The 23,179-nt window shown below is 34.9% G+C and overlaps 2 protein-coding genes across 4 annotated transcripts in view; one reads left to right on the top strand and one right to left on the bottom strand.

Annotated features, from left to right (window-relative positions):
- Nucleotides 1-312: 312 nt before the first annotated feature.
- Nucleotides 313-19,574, bottom strand: prkaa2 (protein kinase, AMP-activated, alpha 2 catalytic subunit). Of its 2 annotated transcripts, XM_052586302.1 has the most exons (9): nucleotides 19,406-19,574; nucleotides 14,881-15,022; nucleotides 11,311-11,404; nucleotides 9,792-9,936; nucleotides 9,282-9,369; nucleotides 7,961-8,185; nucleotides 5,933-6,434; nucleotides 5,711-5,837; nucleotides 313-4,591 (listed from the first exon to the last, which is right to left on the bottom strand). In XM_052586302.1, exons 1-9 carry the CDS (start codon nucleotides 19,539-19,541, stop codon nucleotides 4,350-4,352), a joined length of 1,701 nt encoding a protein of 566 aa, XP_052442262.1. In that variant the 5' UTR covers nucleotides 19,542-19,574; the 3' UTR covers nucleotides 313-4,349. The 2 variants fall into 2 exon arrangements, with proteins under 2 accessions (XP_052442262.1, XP_052442263.1); XM_052586303.1 differs by lacking the exons at nucleotides 11,311-11,404; nucleotides 14,881-15,022; nucleotides 19,406-19,574 and having other exon boundaries at nucleotides 9,603-9,930.
- A 2,351-nt stretch (nucleotides 19,575-21,925) lies between these two features.
- Nucleotides 21,926-23,179, top strand: part of LOC127983909 (phospholipid phosphatase 3) — a 35,914-nt gene continuing 34,660 nt past the window's right edge. Inside the window, exon 1 of one of the 2 annotated variants that reach the window (XM_052586305.1) lies at nucleotides 21,926-22,448. In XM_052586305.1, the coding sequence (XP_052442265.1) occupies nucleotides 22,313-22,448 (136 nt within the window). In that variant the 5' untranslated portion in view covers nucleotides 21,926-22,312. The remainder of the gene's footprint in view (nucleotides 22,449-23,179) is intronic. The other variant, XM_052586306.1, reaches the window with a different exon arrangement.

A 23,179-nucleotide genomic window follows, 5' to 3' on the forward strand; every position in this document is an offset into this window, starting at 1 on the left:
ATAAAAATACAGTAAAAGCAGTAATATTTTGATATAAAACAAATAAATAACTTATATATCTCAAAATGTTTGTGATGGCAAAGCTGAATTTTCAACAGAGTAGTGTCTTCAGTGTCACTATATACTGTAAACTTAATATTTATGTTTAAATAGTTGTGCAAATATTTTATTGTAAAAAAAAAATCATACACAAGTTGTTGATCTGCTGTTGTTTAACAGTTATATGTGTGTGTGTGTGTGTGTATGTTTGTGTATTTATAAATATATATACACTTTTTTTTATTAAATCAGAATAACGACACAACTACAATATGCATATACCGCTTTATTTTCCCATTTTTTTCTTTTAACAATACAAATTAAAGTGCAAATCAGAACAGGAACACCATGCAGTGCATAACTTTTAAAATTCAAACCGCACACACAGACAGGAAGTGACACGCACACATGTACAGAACAGGCATGTAGACACTGACAGACAGAGGTCGTCTCCCAGCAGGGCTCGGGAACAGGCAGAAGACACACAACTCTCAACACTACACCGGAGAGAGGGTATAATATCCAGCGCAAACGCCTCTACACAGACAAAAAACACTGAACATGAGCTGAAGCCATGGCCTTGTGACTGTCACACTAATGGGGGCCGTAAAGTTTCTGACCAGTTTCCACAAAACACAGCAATGAAGCTGATATAACAGACATTAAACTGTCAATATGAGACTTTTAGTATCTGACCTCGAAATAAGACAAATACTAACCACAACTGCATGAAGCACACATTCCTGCCATTCCCATCTAAATCTGATTCTGTTTAGTTTACTCACCCTCCTCTTTTTCCAAACCTGTATGAGTTTCCTTCTTTCTGGTGAACACAAAAGAAGAATGCTGGCTACCAAATAGTTGCCGGTAGCAATTAACTTCCATTGTATGGTTCAAAATAATATAGAAGTCGATGGCTACCACCAACTGTGTGGTTACCAGCAGCATTATTCAAAATATCTTCTTTTGTGTTCAACAGAAGAAAGAAACTCATACATGTTTAGACCGACATGAATGAGTTAAATGATTTCATTCAGCAGCAGGGGGCGATAAACTCCCTAAACCAGCCCAAAACCACCCTCCGCTCCAAAGAGTCGCACTGATCCTCAAAATGACCTGGAGTGAACTTGGGATTTGTGTGGAAAATATGAAGAATGCGTAAAGGCTTTAACTTCTCTGAGGAATTTCAGACTGTGCAATATTTTTCCACGAAAACAACACCATAATCCAGTCTAATCTTCTCCGGAAATCAGAAAAAAAACCGTCCCCCAGCAGTGTGGTTTCCGCTTAACCGTTGACAAACTATTTAGAGGCATCACATTTATTGCATTGCTTCTAAACGATATGAAGCAAGATTTCTGCGAGAACTTTCTACCTTTCTGGTTCACATTCAGTTTTAAAATGGTACAACTGCAGCCGTGTATCATAAAAATCCAGCATACTTCTACAAAACACAGAAACGCTCTGCTCATGCACACAACGCGAGCCGTTCAACCGTTCTTTACAGTACAAGACCGAGGGGTTGATTCAGCGAGACCACCACATCTATACGTACAAACACAATTTGTGATCAAGTTTGTCCATAATAAATTATGAACCGGCAGGACTGAATATGAAAAGGAGTGAGATCTAGCTTGTTTCTAGCTTTTTTTGGCTGCTGTGTTTGATTGAATGATTTCTCATAGTGTATAATCTGCATATAATGTTCATTCCTCTCATATTCAGTCATCTTCCAGTGCTATTTCCTGCCTGGCTGGGTTGTAGCTGTCCATTAATACACGTTGGCACAAAGACAACTACAACAAATACACTTTCCGTTATGTTGTTTGTTCACAAGTAACACTTCAGAGGTGAGCTTAAATAAAGAATAAATATGTGTAACTAATAAATACATTGTATCTACTCCATACAAACAACCGCACGCATAAACATATGTTAAAGCATATTCAATTAGAAACAATACAGTTCTGAACCTATTTAAGGCATCCCAGGGAAGGGGGTCACTAATCTAAATGCTCTCGGCTGGGGTCACTTTATATGTCCTCATCAGATACACACCACCCTGTGTTATATTGTGTTTGAGCAAGTCTGCTTCAGTATGCTACCAGTCAAAGGTTTGGGATAGATACAGATTGATTCATGTTTTTCAATGTCTGTTCTCTTAGAATGGCTGCATTTATTTGATCCTAAATACAGTAAGAATTGTGAAATATTATTATACAAATTAAAATAACTGTTTTCTGTGAGAATATAATGTAAAATGTCATTTATTTCTTGATGCTAAGCTATATTTTCAGCATCATAACTCCAGTCTTTAGTGTCACATGATCCTTCAGAAATCTTTGTGTTTATTTTAGAGAAACTAATATTTTATTTTTCTTAATTCTTTGACAGATATAAAGTTCAAAAGAGCAGTATTTATTGGAAATAGAAATCTTTAGTAAGATGATAAATGATCACTCTTGATCAATTTAATGCATCCTTGATGAAAAAAATAAAATAAATTCAACATTGATAATAATTTAGAAATGTTTCTTAAACCAAAAATCATCATATTCCTGCTTAATGCTGTCGCAAATTCACATTTGCATCAAATAAATAAATTACAATTTGCAAATTCACATCAGTTATTTTAAATTGTAATAATATTAACAATACATTACATTTACTGTATTTTTGATCAAATAAATGCAGCCTTGATAAGCAGGAGAAACATTCAAAACATAAAAAAATATTACATAAACAATTTTGTCTGATGATTCATAAAATAATTTTTAATATATTCATGTATTAAAATCTAGGTTCTAAAAGCATAAATGAATTGAATAAAGCTGTATGTGTCATTCACGATGAATGCTTCAATAAGGTCTTCCTGGCTGTCTGTAATCTCAAGCATTGGGAATATTTTAAGGCCGTCTAATTAAAGGCTCACGCGTATCAACAAAACGACTGGCACATTCTCTGCTTCATCTGTCTCTATTCTGCTCTGTTTGCATTTTAGCCATATCAAGGCACAACATTGAAGCTTTTTGGCTGCTCGGTCTGCCTTCATCCAGCATGTTTGTCTTTCTATGGCAGCAGCACAGCACATGATGTAAGCAAGGCCTCCGAGACAGACACAGATAGGTCGAGGTCAGGCTTTTCCACTGCAGATGGCGTGTATCATCAGAGATCCACTGTGACATACAGCAACAGCAGTTACACTGCTCTTTGATAAACGCTCTCTGGAGACTGCAAGCCAAACCCACAACACTCAAGTTCTTCACTCCATAAATTACCACTTAAATAAAATGATAGATATGAATTCTTCGTAAAATAAGCAAGAATCTCTAATATAATTAAATCATGATCTTTGCGCTGAATGCATAAACCTATTTTTGGTATGTCATTGCAATCAATAGCTATTCAACTAAACTATACAGCTCAAGTGATTGATATGAGAATACAAATATACTGTATAATACATATTGTAAAAACCAACAACAACAAAAAATGTGTATATAAAATCAGCAGTATGTTTATAGTTTTTCAATTATTTAAACTAATGATGTTGAGGAGAACTTCTGGTTAAAGCGGCCCTAAAAAGGTTTTGGAACAAATGAATGTCATTGCATTAGATAAAGAAAAAAAAATAAAAAATCACAAAATTTTTAAATCACAAAACGATGCACTGTTTAAAAAATAATAATAATTATCTGATCATCAAACATCATTGGAATATAATCGGAATTTATCAATTATAACTTAATAATCATTCAAATTCAAATGAATAATACAATTTATAATTTGTCATTATTTCACTGAAAACCTAAGAAATGTCTTACATTATTTTTGAATATGTCATAAGTTGCATGGATATATTTGTAGCAAGTAAGTAAAGATCATATTCCATAAAGATATTTAGTCAATTCTCACAAAGACGCATGGATTCGCTATTCACCCCGTGGAGCCATGTGAGGCATGTTTTACTACGGATGCACACGCTTTATTTGACGTCTTGTGGACTGTTGAACAGAAACTCCCGCCCACTGCCATTATAAAGCTTGGAAGAGCCAATTTTCATTTTTGGGTGAACTAACCATTTAAGTGATTACTTGTTTGCTGATAACTTTGATATTATCATAGGTTAACTAATGCAATGACTTTCATACATTTGTAGGTCAGTCCAAAAACTCTTTAGGTACCGTATGTTTGTGTCGCTACTGCAGGACTGACCTAAAAGCACCCCAACTCCAAAAATCACAACCCTTAACCCTTGACCTTTTGACTGTAAAGAGGTAAAGACCATCAGATGATGGTGTGCGAGGTTCTCAGCGAGCCAGCGTAGTGATGAGACTGGCACACATTTCGAAGAAGTCCATGGTGTGGCTGCCCTGCCGAGGAGCCAGCAGAGGTGTGCTCCCGGTCAGAGAGCCCGGAAGAGAGCTGCTCAGCTGGGGCATCTCAACAGAAACGCTCGCAGAGTCGATGCTGAGCCGCGGTCGATGGAGGCCAGCCGTAGAGCCAGAGCGCTGGGGAGTGGACGACCCTGACTTGTGCTCGATAACATCATCTGAAAGTAAGCAAAATAATCTTTCAATTTTATTAGAGAGTGATATTGTGGGGAAAAACAGGCTGATTAACCCTACATTGCCCACATGAGTTCAATGCATCTAGGATAGAGGAGCAACTAAGAGTTTTATACAGGCGACAAAAGAGAATTTTTTTTTTAATATGGATATATATAAATGTATATATATATATATATATATATATATATATATATATATATATATATATATATATATATATATATATATATATATATATATATATTATTTATCTAAGTTAATTTGACATGAACCGAGATAAATGAACCAAGAGAAAACATTACCGTCTACAGCCGCGAGAGGGCCCTCATAGAGCTCATAGAGATCATAGAGCGCCCTCTCGTGGCTGTAGACGGTAATGTTTTCTCTTAGTTCTTAAGTATAAATAAATGCGACTTATAATCCAGTGCGACTTATGTTTTTTTCCTCATCATAACGTATTTTTGGACTGATGCGACTTATACTCAGGTGCAACTTATAGTCCGAAAAATACGGGAATCCAAATGTTTTGGTTTTCTTTAAGTGTGAAATTATCAAATAATGGAAGCATTTGTTCGCATAAAAACAACAGAGAATTTTAAAGTCTATGTTAAAGATTATGTTCATTGAAATAAATCAGTACTTTTATTCAGCAAGGACACATTCAATCGCCAATAAGTATTAGTAAAGACATTTATGTTGCAATTAAAAAGTATTAATGCTATTCTTTTCTTTCTAATCATTAAAATTACATAATCATCTCTTTATCTCAGTTTCCACAAAAATATTACTCAGCACTACTATTTTCAGTATTGAAAATAATAAGAAAAAGTTTCTTGAGCAGAAAATCATCATATTAGAATGATTTCTGAAGGACCATGTAACACTGAAGGCAGGAGTATTGACTGCTATGTCATTACCGGGAATGTATTTAAACATTTGATTTTAATTGTATTCATATTTCACAATATTACTGTTTTATTAAAAGTCTATTATTTTGGAGCATAACATAAATAAAAAAAAAAATAGCTTCCATTTTATTTCAGCAAGTTGGTCATCATTTTGGCGGGTTCTTGGCATTAAAAAGTCTGACTGATGCTCACCATCAATGCTCTTGAAGTCGAGCAGGTAGCTCCGATTGTCCACCTGGTAGAGCTGCAGACTCATCTTCACAAAATTCCCAGTGACAGGATTCTTCTGTCGCACTCTCAGGTGATAGGGGTTCACCACCTAAATCCCACCACAACCAATACAATAACACATCTATATTCTCACTAGTCCAACAAGAAAACATGTGTGTGCCTGTGTGTTTCTGAGCCACTCACTTTCCATTCATACTCCAGCTGTTTCATGGCACGATAAACCTCAGCCATGATGTCGTAGGGTTTGCTCTGGCTCCGTATGCCCAAGTGCCATTTTGCTTTCTTTACCGCCAGCGGTTTGGGTCGGGTGGTGTTGAGGGCGTCCAGAGGACACCGTGCCTTTGGGCTGTCGGCCAGGAGCGGGGGCATCCGTTCGGGGTGAGCTTTGACCCCTGGCGGCAGAGGCATGCCCTCCTCCATGAAGGAGCTGGTTGGGGGACTGGAGGCCAGGTAGAACTCGCTGGCCTGGTTCATGATGCGGCGGTTGTCGATGATGAGGTGGTACGCCACGGCCAGCTGGTCCTGAGGGTCTCCGCTGTAGAGGCTGCTCAGTACTTCAGCTTCAGTGCACTCAAACTTCTCACACACCTCGCGCACGGCCTCCTCGTCCACCACTGTGGCGTCGTACGAGGGGTCCTCAGGGAAGAGGTAGCAAGGAAGGTCCTGCTTAAACCACTCATGCTCTCTGTTTTACAGGAGGGAAGAAAACAAAAGAACTGTGAAATACTATAAAATAGTACTGTATTTATTACACTATTTTTCGCACAACATTAATGTTTGGATTTTAAGAATTATTAAGTATTATTTATGTTTTATCTTGGTTATAATTTTTATATAATTTTTAAGGGTTAGTTCAAGTCAAGACTGCAATTAAACTTAAAATACATATTTTTATTTTATTTTTGTCCCCTTCCTGTTTTTTATTTTTATTTGTTGCACTTAAAATATAATAATATTACACAAAGATAACCTGTGTAAATCCAAAATGCAGTTTTGAAATAATTATTTCATTAATTAAGGGGAAAAGCTGTCGAAATCAAGCGTTTGAGATAACTGGCAGTGAGTCATTCACTTCGCTGTGAATTAATTTTGTCCCACTCTTCTTCTCAGAATTGGTTTAATTCAGTCACATTGTAGGGTTTTCGAGCATGAAAGGACTGTTTGAGGTCATGCCGCAGCATCTCAATCAGATTTAAGTCTGGACCAAAACCTTCATTTAGTTTTTCTTGAGCCATTCAGAGCTGGACTTGCTGGTGTGTTTGGGATCATTGTCCTGCTGCGTAACCCAAGTGCGCTTGAGCTTGAGTTCACAAACTGACGTCTGGACATTCTCCTCCAGGATTTTCTGATCGACTGCAGAATTCATGCTTCCATCAATTATGGCAAGACGTCCAGGTCCTGAAGCTGTAAAGCAGCCCCAGACCGTCACACTACCACCACCATGTTTGACTGTGGCTATGATCTTCTTTTTATGAAATGCTATGTTGTTTTTACGCCAGATGTAATGGGATACACACCTTCCAAAAAGTTGTGTCGCATCAGTCCACAGAATATTTGCCCAAAACTCAAAGATCAAAATATCTTTTGGCAAATGTGAGACGACCCTTTGTGTTCTTTTTGGTCAGCAGTGGCCTTTGTCTTGGATCTCTTCCATGGATGCTGTTTTTGCCCAGTCTCTTTCTTATCATTGAATCATGAACACTGACCTCAGTTGAGGAAAGTGAGGGCTGTAGTTCTCTAGATGTTGTTCTGGGTTCTTTTATGACCTCCTGGATGATTCGTCGTTGTGCTCTTGGAGTAATTTCGGTAGGCCGGTCACTCCTGGGAAGGTTCACCACTGTTCCTAGTTTTCTCCATTTGTGGATAATGGCTCTGACCATGGTTCGCTGGAGTCCCAAAGCCTTAGAAATGACTTTATAACCCTTTTCAGACTGATACATGTCAGCATAAATGGCTGCCAACTGCTCCTGGTATGTGTTCACAGTGTGTGTGTGTGTGTGTGTATGTGTTCACTGCTCTGTGTGTGTGCACTTTGGATGGGTTAAATGCAGAGCATGATTTCTGAGTATGGGTCACCATACTTGAGTGTCACTTTCACTGTTTTTTTTTTATGTAAAAATCTTTATACCATTATAAGGAGACATCCAAGAAAAATACAAAATAATAAATAAAGGCAGCTTATGACCCCTTAAAAAAATAATAACTAATAACCTGATGTCTTTGATAGTAGCTCTCTTTAGTGGGTCCACTTGCAACATGAGCATAAGTAGACTGGCCACGGGGCGGTTGAGGTATTCTGGGATGTAGAAGACCCCTCCACGGATCTTTTTGAAGAGTGTGGGCACGTGCTCGTCATCAAACGGCAGTGTCCCACAGAGCAGTGCATAGAGAATGACACCACAGCTCCAGATGTCCACCTCTGGACCAGCATACAGCCTGAAACACCACATACACGTCAATGAATGAGTATGTGTGCTTCTACATTGTCTCTACATGTCTATCCGTCTGAAACAAGCGGATGTTTCCAGCAATGAAAAGAACAAGACGACAATCAGTATTACATAAAACATTTATGAAGGCCAGATATAATATTTATGTGCAGTGTATCCATGCAGTTCATACTACAAAGCACACAGCTAGCTATGGTTGCTTGACTGCTGGTCCTACAAGCCAGACCTCTGGATATCAGAATTAAAAGAATAGTATGAAGAATGTACATTTATTAAAACTGACCTAACAGCAGGCCATCTAATAAGTAGAGTTTTTTTCTTCATCTCGACAGATTTGGAGAAATTTAGCATTACATCACTTTTTCAACAGTAGATCCTCCACAGTGAATGGGTGCCGAAACAGTCCAAACAGCTGATAAAAACATCACAATAATTCCACACCACTCCAGTCCATCCATTAACATCTTGTGAAATGAAAAGCTTTTGTGAGAAACAAATCCATTATCATGGTGTTTAAACTTGACACCTTCGCTTCTGGTCAAAATACTAATCCATAATAACACTTCACCGGTGAAAAATCCATCCCCTGTTGTTCTCTCACATCAAAATACACAAACGTATGTGTTTAGAAGTGTTTTTGCTTGTAAACAGTGCTTGATCTGTGCATATTTCTCTCCTGACTCAGACGAGAAACCAGTATTATGGATAGAGGATATGTAGTCCGGCCGGAAGCAACGGTTTAAAGTTAAATAGTTGATGGATTATTACAAACACACAGCTTTTTACTTCATAACACATACATTGAAGGACTGGAGCCGCGTGAATTACTTGTGAGTTGCGAATTGTTTTTTATCACCTTATTCTGACTGCAATCGTTCACTGCAGATGATCCATTTTGTGAGCAAGTCATCCAAGTAATAAAAAAAAAATAGCCCAAATCTGTATCAATGACGAAATAAACTCTATATTTTGGATGGCTTGAGGGTGAGTAAATCAGCAGCAAATGTTCATTTATGGGTGGGCTGTTCCTTTAAGTATAGCACATCTCAGCACTTTTTGTGTGTACAGAAATGCAATCTGACCTTCCTGAGATGACCTCTGGTGCAGCGTAGTTCGGTGATCCGCAGCTCGTTCTCAGGAACTCTCCATCTGACATCATGTTCGACAGACCTAACAAGCAATGCCACACAAACATACTTAACACAGACCGTTCGATCGGCCAAAACTACTCATACACGTAAATAAGATGTATTTCAAGGCGGGTATAAATACAGGAAAACCCAAACAATATTTGACAATCTGGGAATTGTAATGAAAAGTAATTGAATAAAAATGCATTCAATTAGATGGAGATTTCAAAATAGAAGCATTTTCACTAGTGGGCTCAAATATTTGGACCTTACTGTATATAGCCGAACACATTCGTCATCCTCTTTTCTGTCTGTGCTCTTCTGTGGATAATCAAACACCATGCCTCATACAAACCACAAGAGTGGACGTGCAGCAAAACTGCAGCCGGTTGCTTGGCAACTATCCCTCACAGTCTGCACAACATCGGCTTTCCGTGTGTGTGTGTGTGTGTGTGTGTGTACCAAAGTCAGCGATCTTGGCATTCATGTTGCCATCCAGCAGAACATTTTCAGGCTTGAGGTCTCTGTGCACCACCATGTGTCTGTGGCAGTAATCGACCGCTGAGATGATCTGCTGGAAAAGACGTCGGACCTCTGTGTCCTCCACCTGCACAAGAGAGACACAACAGACAGATTACAATAGAAAACATTATCCTAAAAACACAAGCTGTATGTATCGTATTTGAAACACGGCAAGGGTCTAGAGCAGTACTTCCCTGATACCTTTCTTAAAGTAATAGCAAGAATAACTTTTATATTGTTAATTATATTTCAAAATGACAATCTATTGAACTTAAGGAACTTGTGCTTGCTTAATAGTTCATAAATTATGTCTATAACTATTATGTTGAAAATCTGTTGAATATGATATACTGCAGCAGGAAATAAATTAAATACATTTAAAATTCAAAATTACATTCTTGATGTACTTAGGGTGGGATATTTATAATCACATTTGTTACATTTGTTAAATGCACAGCCTAAAATGTCACATATTTTCATAAATAAAAAAATAAATGTGTGTGTATATGTATAAATACTCTATAAATATCTCAATACAGGTAGAGAAGAGAAGAGAAGAGAAGAGAAGAGAAGAGAAGAGAAGAGAAGAGAAGAGAAGAGAAGAGAAGAGAAGAGAAGAGAAGAGAAGAGAATGTCGTAGTTTTGTGTTCCGAAGATAAACGGAGGTCTTACGGGTTTGGAACGTCATGAGGGTGAGTTATTAATGACATAATTTTAATATTTGGGTGAACTAACCCTTTAATTTTCATGTGATGATGCTAAAATATAAATAACTCATATTCTTCAGTCACATTCATGTAAACTGGTTTAATTTTTATAAGGCAGTAAAAAAACTGACCCAATTTACCTGAATTTTTCCTATATCCAAGAATATCGTGTCATCAAAACATATTTCAAAAGGTTTGTTATGTGTTGATGAATTAATACTCTAAAAATAAAAAGCCTCCGATCAAATTTCACCATAGTCAGCTTTGTGTTTGTGTGTGTAAACTAAACAAGTCCTGCTACGTGAACCGTCAACCCAGGTAACACAAAGACTGAGCCCTATGGATGAACTCCCTGACCCTTCCCACAAACACTTCACTGGATCAGCTGCTGTTTGGATAAGCTGGATCCCCATAACCCCAACAGGTTTGGAAGACTTAAAGGTTAATCCATGCTCAAATCCAGACCAGAGCCACAAAAGCAAGTAAAAAGTCCCGAGGCTCATAAAGCAGCTTTGGGCTATTAGGTGACCAACGCAAAAATAATAAGCCATATTTTGTAATGCGAATGTCATGTTTGCATAATTGAATATGATGTTAGAATGCAAGTTTGAGAACTGTGAACTGTTAGTCATTTTCTAAAGGAATTATGGCATGTAACGTTGTACACAATGTGAGAAAGTGACTGTCCTTTCCCATGAATCTAAGAGCCTGTAGCTGACTTTATCTGTAAAAGCTTGACAAATGATTCTTACCCTTCCATGCTTACAAATATAGTCAAAGAGTTCCCCTCCAGACACATACTCCATCACCATGAAGAAGTCTGTGGGAGTGCTGATCACCTGATACCTGCAACACACCAGAGAAAAGATCCACAGAAACTCAACAAGAGGCTTTAATTATGGTGCTTTCAATTTACAGCAGTAAGAGCTCAACAATAAGCCAAAGGACACTGTCTTGATCATATGCACTTCTTTATTTTATTTTTTATGTTTTTATTGTACATTTTAAAGCTGTCATGGAGTTGAACATTATAGTCAATACAATTTCCAGCTATTATTTAAATAAATAATAATATATTATTATATATTATTTGTTAATTAAATTTAATTTAATTAAATTTAATTTGCTGGCATATGACAACTTTGTTGCTAATAATACAAAAATAAATTATATATATATATATATATATATATATATATATATATATATATATATATATATATATATAAATCTAATATATTTTTAAGTTACATACAATTATTTCAATAATTAATAATTAATTTAATTTAATGTTGACACGAAACCAATAATTTGCAATATGTTGCTTATTATCTAAATTACAATTTTGAAAATCTGTACAATTATGTGTATATATTTAACAGCATTTGTAATAATAATAATAATAAGACCAGGCTTACTCTATGAAAAGATCTTTTTATAACTCAAATATACTGGATAACAGCACAAGACCATAAGCATGACTATCAGCACGAGTATTACGCTGCATTTCTTAGAAACAGAAATGGTGATAAAGGTCAGAAATGTTGATCATAATTTCTGCAGGGAGTCTGCTTTGTTGTTGTTCCTGTTTATATTCAACAGAAGAGCCCTTATAATCGGAGACAGCCTTTCAAACAGCAGTAGAGAAGGACAAGGCCTGTATTCCTCAGAGGGGTTTAATATGGAGAATACTCAAAGAGTTTAGGAAACCTGATGTGATTTTAAATAAACATAATGTCATTTTACAGAATCCAATCATCGAATTAGAATGATAAAAGGAGAGGACAGAACGTGTTGCAATAAAACAGAGCAAATACACAGAGACGCACAGCACAGAAGCACAACAGGGGCTCGACGTGGAATGTGTCTATAATAATACACTAGTCTATAACACACTGATTGCATTATGATTAGAAACTGGGGGAATAAGTGAGAATGGAGAAGAAGTAGAGTGAGAGACTGAGACAGAGTAGATAAAAAGGATTATTCTGTCGCTATCTCCTTAACTTCTGATCAGAACAGCCCTGAAATGAGCCAATGTGCTGAACAAGAAATGTAACACAGAAAATGTACCTGAGTCATTCTATACATTTAATTGTACATTGTAAAATTTAAAATGTATTTGATTGTCTTTACACTTTTGTGTCTTTTAGTTTGTAGTTCTGTCTTGTTCCTGTTTCCTCTGCATTCACCTGTGCCTTATTATCCAATTATCCTCTTTGTCAGTATCTTGCTGTACTCTTGTCGCTAAGTTTTACTCCTTGTGCTTCTGCTCTTGGATTCTTGATTTATTTACAAAAACCGTCTTTAAAGTAGTGATGGGAGAAAAGAGCTTTTTGAAAAATTCGGAGTGATCTGAACCAACTGCTTGGCGGAAATGATTAACTCTGCACAAACATGCATAAAACACACCTTTTACAAACCAATTACAGATGCTTTCTTAAATTTCGAATCAATTCAATCCTAATCTAACAAATAAGAGGCAATTAACTACTACATTTCTTATGTTATGCAATATTGTGGACAAAAATGGTATAATTTATAATGTGCCCTTCAATACTTAAAAGAGGTTATACATTTTTACTTGAGTTTGTGCAGACATGCACTTATATTAGTAACACTACTGGATGTAGAACATATATTTTACTTTTTATATAGCCATTTTCCACCCTCTCTCAGAGAGTGACATTTTCACAACCCATAGTTTCATGTTCAGTGCGATTTGCATATACATACATATACAGTTTGGAATTCATAATTTTATATATATAAACCTTTTTTGAAAATATTATGCTCACCAAGACTGCATTTACTTGATAAAATACAGTAATATTGTACAATTTAAAATAACTTTTCCCTATTTTTATTAGTGCGAGTAATATAGAATGATTAATCACAATTAATCACATCCAAAATAATTTTTTGTTTACATAATATATATGTGTGTGTGTACTGTGTATATTTATTATGTATATATATATATATAGGCTAAATAGGGTTTGCACTAGTCGACTTCAATGCTCTGCTATGACTACTATGCCATGTTGACAAGTCGCTGGTCCTATAGAGGGCGCAACAGGATAAGAAATCTTTGAAGGACTTCCACATTCACAGTTTCCTAACAGTTAAAATGACAAATAAATACATACTCCAAAAGCGCTCTACATGTCATGTGTGATTATATTACTGGATGCTTAAAATTGAGTGGGAGAATGCACGTTTTAAACCATTTTAATCGCAGTTCTAATGGAATGCGCTGCTTCACTGTAACGCAAACACGTACAGTAGGCTACAGATGATAGCTCTTACATCACGTGCAGATCGCGAACACACAGAATGTCTCGGCACGGAAATGTATTGTCAACACTGTTCTGTGACTTCTCAATAAAATAGCTTAGAAACTGAAAAGTTCTATAATTGATTTCTTAATAACTAAATCCCACAGCTTCACAAGATTCACACACACAATAGCTTTCACTAATGCATTCATATGAATGTAATCTTTACCGTGCTACTTTATCTGTATCTGATTTAGAACGAGCAGAAACCTGTGTGAAATATAATGACCCAAAGACAAAGAACTGATATAAATTAGCTGTTATAGGAGCAATAGCATACCATGTGTGCAGCACTGTGTCATATGCCATAACTGTGCACAAGGTGTTTATCCAGCTCCAGACTTGTTTATTAATGACATCATCAGCGACTAGTCGACTTCGACTCAATTTTCTTAATATGAAAGTCGACTTGAAAAAATCAGATGTTCAACCCCTAATAAATACACACACATGCACATATATATTTATAATTTTACGTTTATATATATATAATATTTATATATAATATTAATTATATGAATATAAATATACATGTAAATATTTTCAACATATACTGTATGCTGCATGTGTGTGTATTTATATACACATAATAAATACACATAGTACACACACATATATTAGCCTAAATATTTTTTTATTTTTATTTTTTGCGATTAATCGTGATTAATCGTTTGACAGCACTAATTTTTATATATTTTTAAAAATACTTTATTCCTGTGATGGAAAAGCTGAATAATCAGAATAATTACTTCAGTCTTCGGTGTCTTATGATCCTTTGGAAACCATTCTAATGTGCTGATTCCAGAACAAGCCAATTTTGCAACTCTTCAATAAATGGTTGTTATGATTCTTGTAATACTCCTAAAGTTGTAACTGCACTGTAATGTAAAGCTTCTCAAAATCGTCAGTTACCTTGGTGTAAATAATTATTTCTCATTAGTTGATTATGTTTCTATTGATTGCATTTATGTGTGATTGACTCACAGCTTGATGATGTGTGGATGTCTGAAGAGCTTAAGGTTCTGAATCTCTCTTTTGATTTTCCCCACGACATCGAGACTGCGGATCCTCTGCCTGTTGAGGATCTTCACGGCAACTTTATGTCCTGTTAGCTGGTGCTCTCCAACTGTTGGCCAAACATACACACATCAGTGAAGACCCAGCTGAAATACCATCACCAGCAGTTCAGTGTTGTAAACAGAGCCGATGAAAGATAAGTTTTGTTCCAAAGAAAGCAAGCATCAGCGCTGTGGGCCAGCGACCTCCAACACAAACCTTCTAAGAAAACAAAGAAAGAGAGGAGACTTTCATTTCAGGTCTGAGCCCTCCATTCAAACAAACAAAACCTGATCTACTCGGAGTTTGGACGTTCCTATACAGGCCTTAAGACAATTGTTTTTATTGTATTAGATACTGCTCAGTGAACATTATGAAAACAAATCCCCACATTTGTTTGATTTGATATATTAGCAGTCCTGCACATTATTGTAACAACCAATACATTTCTACAAAATGCAAAAGGTGGGGATCCAAAACACACACACACACACACACACACACACATACATAATTGTGAAGACCTCCCATAAACTTTTATTTTTCTTTAATTATAATAACTACACTCTTACCAACACCTTACTACTTCTCTCTATATGCTCACAAAGCTGCATTTATTTGTTAAAAAAATTGCTGGTTAAATATATTTAATAACATCTAATATATTTAATATTTAATAAATATTTGTAGATAAATTTTATATAACTTAAAAGTTTGAGATTGGTAAGATTTTTTAAATGTCTTTAAACTAATTATTGTATGCTTACAAAGACTGAATTTATTTGATATTAAATACAGTTAAAACAGTAACGTGACAAAATGCTATAATTTAAAACAACTGTTTCTTATATCTAAAGTAATTTAAAATATCTATTATATTTAAAATGTAATATTCAGCAGCCAAGTCCAGTCATCAGTGGCATCCTTCAAAAATAATTTGAATATGCATAAAATATGCATCCATATAATATAAGTTCTTAAGAATTTATTTATAATTATCAATGTTAAAACAGTTGTGCTGCTTAACAATTTTGTGGAAGCATATGCATTTTTTTTCAGGTTTCATTGATGAATAGAAAGTTTTTTTAAATAATCATTATTATATATATATTCATATTTATAGAAACAAATTGCCTACAGGTTTGTAAAAGATATTTTTCCATATTCATGACTGTGAATGGTATAACCTTATGTAGTCCGGTTGATTGTATCATATTAAATAATATTCCACACATTATTAACAACTATAATTTATGTTAGGATGTTTTAGGTGTCATTTCAGATACTACATTCTCTGCCTTAACTGCATGAATAAAATAATGAATGAGAAGTCAGTTGATAGACTTGCAGCCACAGTCTATATGTCTACTAACAGTTGAAGGGTCTCTTGCAAACAAATCTGCTTCCCCTGTGGATATTTAAGTACACTGACACCCTAAGCATGCAGTATGGAGGGAGTTTAGGTGGCTATATTCAGAGCTGCAGGGCCATCAGTCTTTAAGGACATGGAAGAAACGGTTTTATTCTCTTCAAGGGCACTTTCTTCACTGGTGCTTGATGAATAATGCAAACTGTTCAATCTGCTTTTGCAAACGTTCTAAAAGCGTGCTGTCTACCTAGACAGCAGTACTAGACATTGTATCTTAATTAGCTGAATACAAGGAGCGTCTTTCTCCATTGGTAGCTAGCCATATAAAAACATCTGTGTATTTGAAAGAAAAAAGCTGACCTCTCAACTTGGTCTTAAAAATGTTATCTTGCTGTTTATTATACCTGTTCAAGAATGCATTTTATTTTTTATGATATATTTTTATCCTTAATCAAAAGAGCCCTCGATGGTTCCCTCAATATATAGTACAGATATTGCATTTGGTGGTAGTGTAAGCACTTAAGCATTTACTATCCTAGGAAGGTTAATCAGTTAGCGGTGTGCTAACCTAGCTTAATCAAGTCCAATCCTGCTCATGGATGGCAGCTATCCTGCGATGTTTAGCTCCGATCCTAATTAAACACACTTGAACCAGCTAATCAAAGACTTAAGGATAAGCAGAAACTTCCAGACAAGTTTGTTGGAGCTAAACTGAGCAGGACACTGGCCCTTCAGGAGCAGGGTTGGACACCCATAAGCAAGATATAACGCTAATAGGTTAGTTTTAAGCTAACTGAAAAACAATGAATGCAAATTTGATCATTTATAGTTGAATATAATATGATGTAACATGTTTTAAAATACATGTTTCCATAGTAAAATGCCATATAAACAAATGTAACAGGATTTCTAATAAAACACAGGAAGTGCCAACTGAGAGTTCTTTAGGCTGCATCTATCTAACATATTTTTTAAATGTTTAACAGCTGAATGCACCCTTTTCGCAGACTTTGATGACACGTGTCCTGTTAGTAACTTTTTTATATTAATGTACATTTATAACACTATTTTATTTTTCTCTGTTTTATTACTTTGGCATTATAGTACAGAAAACGAGTTAATAGCGTGCCTTATAGTATTTCTCATGAGGGAGTGGCAGTTTTTCTTTTTTATTCTGTTGCAACTGCAGCAAATGGCAAAATAAAATAAAAAAAATTTATAGTTTCCATTTATCACTATAGAAAATTACTCAAGATGACTTCTGCTTCTGAGAATAAAGGAAAAATGTAAAAAGGGTCCATGTCTGGTGAAAATCTGCATTACCCATGATGATTCTGCAGAGAATTTTCCACCAATCAGAGAAGTGTAATAAGCAAATGGCACCAAAAAATGAATAAATAATAATAAATAGTGCCCATTAACTCACATGACAAATTTTTACAATATTTTTGCCAAAAAAAAAAAAACACAAATAAAACAATTATATCAGGGGTGTAACGATATCAACATCTCATGATATAATAATATCACAATAAAAAAAATCGATGATACAATATTTATTGCAATATTTTTAAAAAAGACAAATCAAGACAAAAAAATATAAAAACAAATTTGTGCCCACCAATTTCCACGATGCACTGCAAATGAAGAACTTTTACAATATTTTTGCAAAAAAAAATAATATATATTATATTACGGTTTTAATGATATCAACATCACACGATACGATAATATCACAATATGAAGTCCATGATACAATATTTATTGTACTATTTAAAAAAAGACAACTGAAGACAAACTGCACCAAAAAATTACAAATAATAAAAAAATAGTGTCATCACAATTTACATTTTAAAGTTTAATTATTCTAATGCATTTTGAGAGTTTAAAGGGCTCCAACCTATGAGCCTAACTAAGAAAACTTAAGTCAGAAAAATTCAGTGAATTGACTTGTCCTTGAACTTTAAATGGGACTCAACCCTCTTTTTATTTTTGGTATACTGTCTCAGTCTAAATTACATTCACACTGGTGTTTTAGGACAACAAAAAGTAAAAATATAGTAGACTAATAATAATAGCAACAATGGCAATAATAGCTATATATTGTAAAACAATTTCACTCAAAAATAAATGAAAATTTATATTTCATAGGCATATTATTTTGCTAATAATTTAGACCTATCGTTTCATATGTGTGACCACGATAATATCGAGACAATTTTGCAATTACGAGATAATGCTATATATATATATATATAGCATTATCGTAATATCGTAATTGCAAAATTATATATTAAATTAAATGAAATTTATAATCTTAGTAGGGTTGAAAACACAGCACCGATGCACACAAGGTATCAGTAGTTGTATGTGTAAAGACTATAATACGTTATTAATGCCAGTATGTATTTTAAAGCGACACGTAACGTTTTATAAAATAAAGTATTACATTAATAATGCCCAGAAAAGCTCAAACACCGGGTTTTACCCGCGAAAGGTCATTCCCACACGCGCTTAGAACAGAAAATGACTGCAAGGTCAAAGCGGCACTGCAGGTAAAATATAATAACTACAACACGTATCACTGTACTGCTTTTACAATTATCAGAACAATATACGTTTGAACATCGTTTTAAAGATTGGGTGCTGGAATTGTATGCAAATAACATGTTAAAGCTAGAGCGCAGCTCAATGACTGATCGCACTTCATGGAGGATGACAGTGCATAAAAATTGGTAAAATACCAAATATTGAGAATGCGTTAGTACATGAGCCCTAAATAATACCAAAATACGAGATAGTTTCCCTAATGTTGTTATACTAAATATTTATACAAACAAGACTGCAAGTGTAGCGTCTACCGTGGTGCTGAAAGAATTTCCAGCTCTGCGTCGTATTCACTAACAGCATACGCACTCTGTGCGGCTGGAGGACGTTATCAGATGAGCTTCGTACGCAATCTATGCTACGTAAATTGCGCACAATGTCCACCGGCAAGTTCAGCACTAACAACCCCGACAACATACGATCGTGCTTCCATTCCACGCAACATTCAAACACGTATATTAAAAGAATAGACTTAACTCTTCACTTTTCCAAATGTCCCGACTCCCAACGTGTCTCCGAGGATGTAGTGTCCTATCTTTACCCTGCCTTCGTGTTTCTGCTTTTCAGCCATTTTACTATGTGAGATCCTTACAGGAGGCGGGATTGAACACATGAGGCAGACAGCTTAAACCCCTCTTAGTGCTGATCTGAATTCAGCTCCAGGGGACTCTGTAAACTGTACACAAACAGACGGCTCTCTGATAAGGCGTTAACTGGTGGCAAAGGGGCGGTTTAGGTAAACAAGTAGCCTATTCCCCTCACTGCTATTTAGCACGAGACCTCACATACTTGCCTTCAACCACAACTTTAACTTACCTACAATTAAATATAGCAACATATCCACAATATTGCAGTTTGTTTAGTTTACTGTTTTATTGATGTTCTGATTTTTTTTTTTCATTTTAATTTGTTTTGCGTTTTCTCGTCATGTTTGTTAATTTAATGTAGTTATTTTAGTTAAAGTTAAATTAAATTGAGAAATGTTTTATTTGGCAGCTAGCAGTAATGACATAAGATATTATATATATATATATATATATATATATATATATATATATATATATATATATATATATATATATATATATATATATATAATTTTTTATATGAGCTACTTAGCTTGTATTATCTTTATTTATTTTATATATATATATATATATATATATATATATATATATATATATATATATATATATATATATATATATTATTATTATTATTATTATTTAATATATATTTTATTCATTCCTTTGTTTAATTTGAGTTAATGCCAAGTAACTAAAACCTTTTTCTTCTTCTTCTTTTTAAATGTGATAACCCTAACTAAACATTTTATAAAACACATACGAAACAACATACCATTTCATTTTATTTTTATTTTATAAAAATAATGACATTTAATTTACTGGAAATGTATGACCATTTATAACCACAAGAACACATTACTTCATAGAGTAAAATAATATAATATATGCCTTTAAAAATTTAAATATGATATATGTCTTTAAAAAAAAAAAACATATACCGTAATGACAGAAGGGAATGTTACATTTCGTTGTAATACATTTATGAAAACCTTCATAAAATCAGACAAAATCAAGGTCAGTCTTCATCTTGAGTTCATATAGGTAATACCAGTATTCATTTTATTCGTGTTTAGTTAGTAAATAGCTATTAGTAAGCAAACGTGTTGAATCAAAATAAATTTAACAGATTAATCTAAAAGGATTCCCTTAAAACAGGAAGCCAATTCACAGACCAAAATTAATATAAAAATAAAAGTCATCACAAATTGAAATATAAAGTCAGCACATCCTAATTATCTTAAACAGGAGAAAACGAGTACAAAAGTAAATGGGAAATTCAGATGCAGTGTGTTTGCAATTTTCTTCTAAAATGAGCATTTGGCTCCTATGTGTAGATTCAGTAATTTCGCTTTAATGGCAATGAAGGGGTTCTTTTCTTTGCCATTAAAGTGCATTAACTGAAAATAAACATAGGAGGAGATAAAAAAAAAACCTATCTAATATATAAAAAGCATCTATATAATAAACAATACTGCACATTTTGCATGTCTCCTTGGTCTGACACAGTTATTTCAGGTCTCTACTAATGAGCTGCTGACCTGAATCAGCTGTGCGATTAACCCTCCCAGGCTCAAATTAAGTTTTAGTAACTTAGTAAATTTAGTAACCTATAGTAATGTTTTTAGTACTCCAGATTCATAAAATATGTATCTGGAGTAATAAGGTTTTTAGTTACTTTACTGTTGCAAATCTGCAACGCCTGCCTTGAGAGGGTTAAGGAGACAAATTTGGTTGGAAATTATTAGTCTAGTTCAAGTGTATTACATGCTCTTCCCCACTAGATGGAAGTGCTTCATCGGTGCTGAGGTTATGCCTCGTTCCAGTTATCTCTTACATATCGGCATCCGTATCCAAAAATATATATATAGTTCATTGGATTATACTTGTTGTATTAGAAAATACATATGTGGCTATATTAGATGGGATATAGGCCATTTTCGTCTCATTATTCTGTTGCTAGTCAAATGTTAATTTAATCTTTATGGGATCATTGTCCTGCAAAAAAAGATTAACTTCTACCATGCTTCCATATTTAATGACTGCTTCTTTTGCAGCCTTTCCCCTGTCCTTTAGATTTCATATCCTTTAGATTTAATGTGTTTCCAGTCCCTAACTAACTAAATAATAACAGACAAATGGTAATAAACTAAAAAAAAACATCACTTTAGGACAACGCTGAAGTAATGTGAAATGGACAATCGGAAAATTGACAAAAAAAAATAAAAATAAATCAAAACCACAACCTTTCTGGTCCATTTAAGCCTCTGTACATTTCTTCCACGCAGGTGAACGAGAGAAGTGTCTGTTGACGATGTGTTTCCAGCAGCGGCCGCTGGGGGCGGTGCAGCTCGCTGTGTGTGAGCGCGCGTGTCTGGAGGGCTGAGGGGGCTTCATTCAGCGCGGCTCGGGACAGCACAAGGGGGCTGAGCCGAGTACTTACTTACTGAAGTGAAGGAGGTGGAGACCAGAGGAGGATTCATAAACAGGAGCTGATCTCCAAGTTTTAAAACGCCGCTCAAACCTTCAAGTAGCGTAGAACTATCTCACAGCTCACTAACCGACCCAACACGACTCTTCATTCAGACCACCGCCGCTTCACTGGACGTAGGCTGAATGGGCTTGACTGCACGGACAACGCATTGTTTTCATTAACTTTTCAGGACGTCTTCCCACTTTAGTCAGGACTTTAACTCTATCAAACTTTAAACGACACGTCCTTGCTGACAAGACAACTGAAACGATCCGCTGCAGTCAATCTCGGATTTTAGGAGAGATACATCAGGAAGAACTCTCTCAAATGCAAAACTATATGTATGAGAAGACGATGGCACCCGAAACAAGAAACGGAGGAACATCCACGTTAAATAACAACGGCGTCAACAACAGCAAGAGGAAACTCTTAATAGCACTAGACATCTTCTGCCTTCTTCTGGGTGAGTGTCCAGCACACATGAAAACAAACAATATAGAAATAATGCATATATTATTTAAGAAATAATGCATGTACATATATATGTATATATATATATATATGTGTGTGTGTGTATGTGCATTATTTCTAAAATAAATGCATCATATGTTTACAAATAAAAGTTTACACTCTCTAATGCCAAAGTTGCTTAAATGTTATAGTATTGTTTATATAGTTTTTTTATGTTATGTATGACTTTAAAAATATATCAGTTTACGTACCAATAAAAACATTAGCGATGAATTACTGTTATTGTAATTGTAATATATTGTTATGTATTAGTCTGTTTTTGCACAACAATGCAGAATGCTGGGAAGAGGAAAATGTCAAGTTGCAAAGAAAAAAGTAAACAATGCAAAAGCAAAAGTAGTGCACCTGGTTTTGTACAACATAATGAATCAGTGGAATAAATGTTCACGATTAAAATTAACCCGTTTTTAACTGTTAATCCATCAAAAGCAATAAAAGCTGAAGCAAGTAAACTATGGTTTATTGAGATAGCAATGCAAAAAAGTCATAACTGGCATTATCTTGGTGAACAGGAGAATAACCGTTAAGCGCTCTTATCGCTGGCAATAGGATGTCACAGTTGTTAATGTAAACCAACTGTTTTATCTCTATCAGATATGTTAGAAACATCATTTGAAATGAAAGCTTTCTCACTCATCAAATGAAGGAGGCAGTTTTCGTGGT

The sequence above is a fragment of the Carassius gibelio genome, chromosome B20 (genome assembly GCF_023724105.1).
Source record: "Carassius gibelio isolate Cgi1373 ecotype wild population from Czech Republic chromosome B20, carGib1.2-hapl.c, whole genome shotgun sequence".
Lineage (NCBI taxonomy): Eukaryota > Metazoa > Chordata > Actinopteri > Cypriniformes > Cyprinidae > Carassius > Carassius gibelio.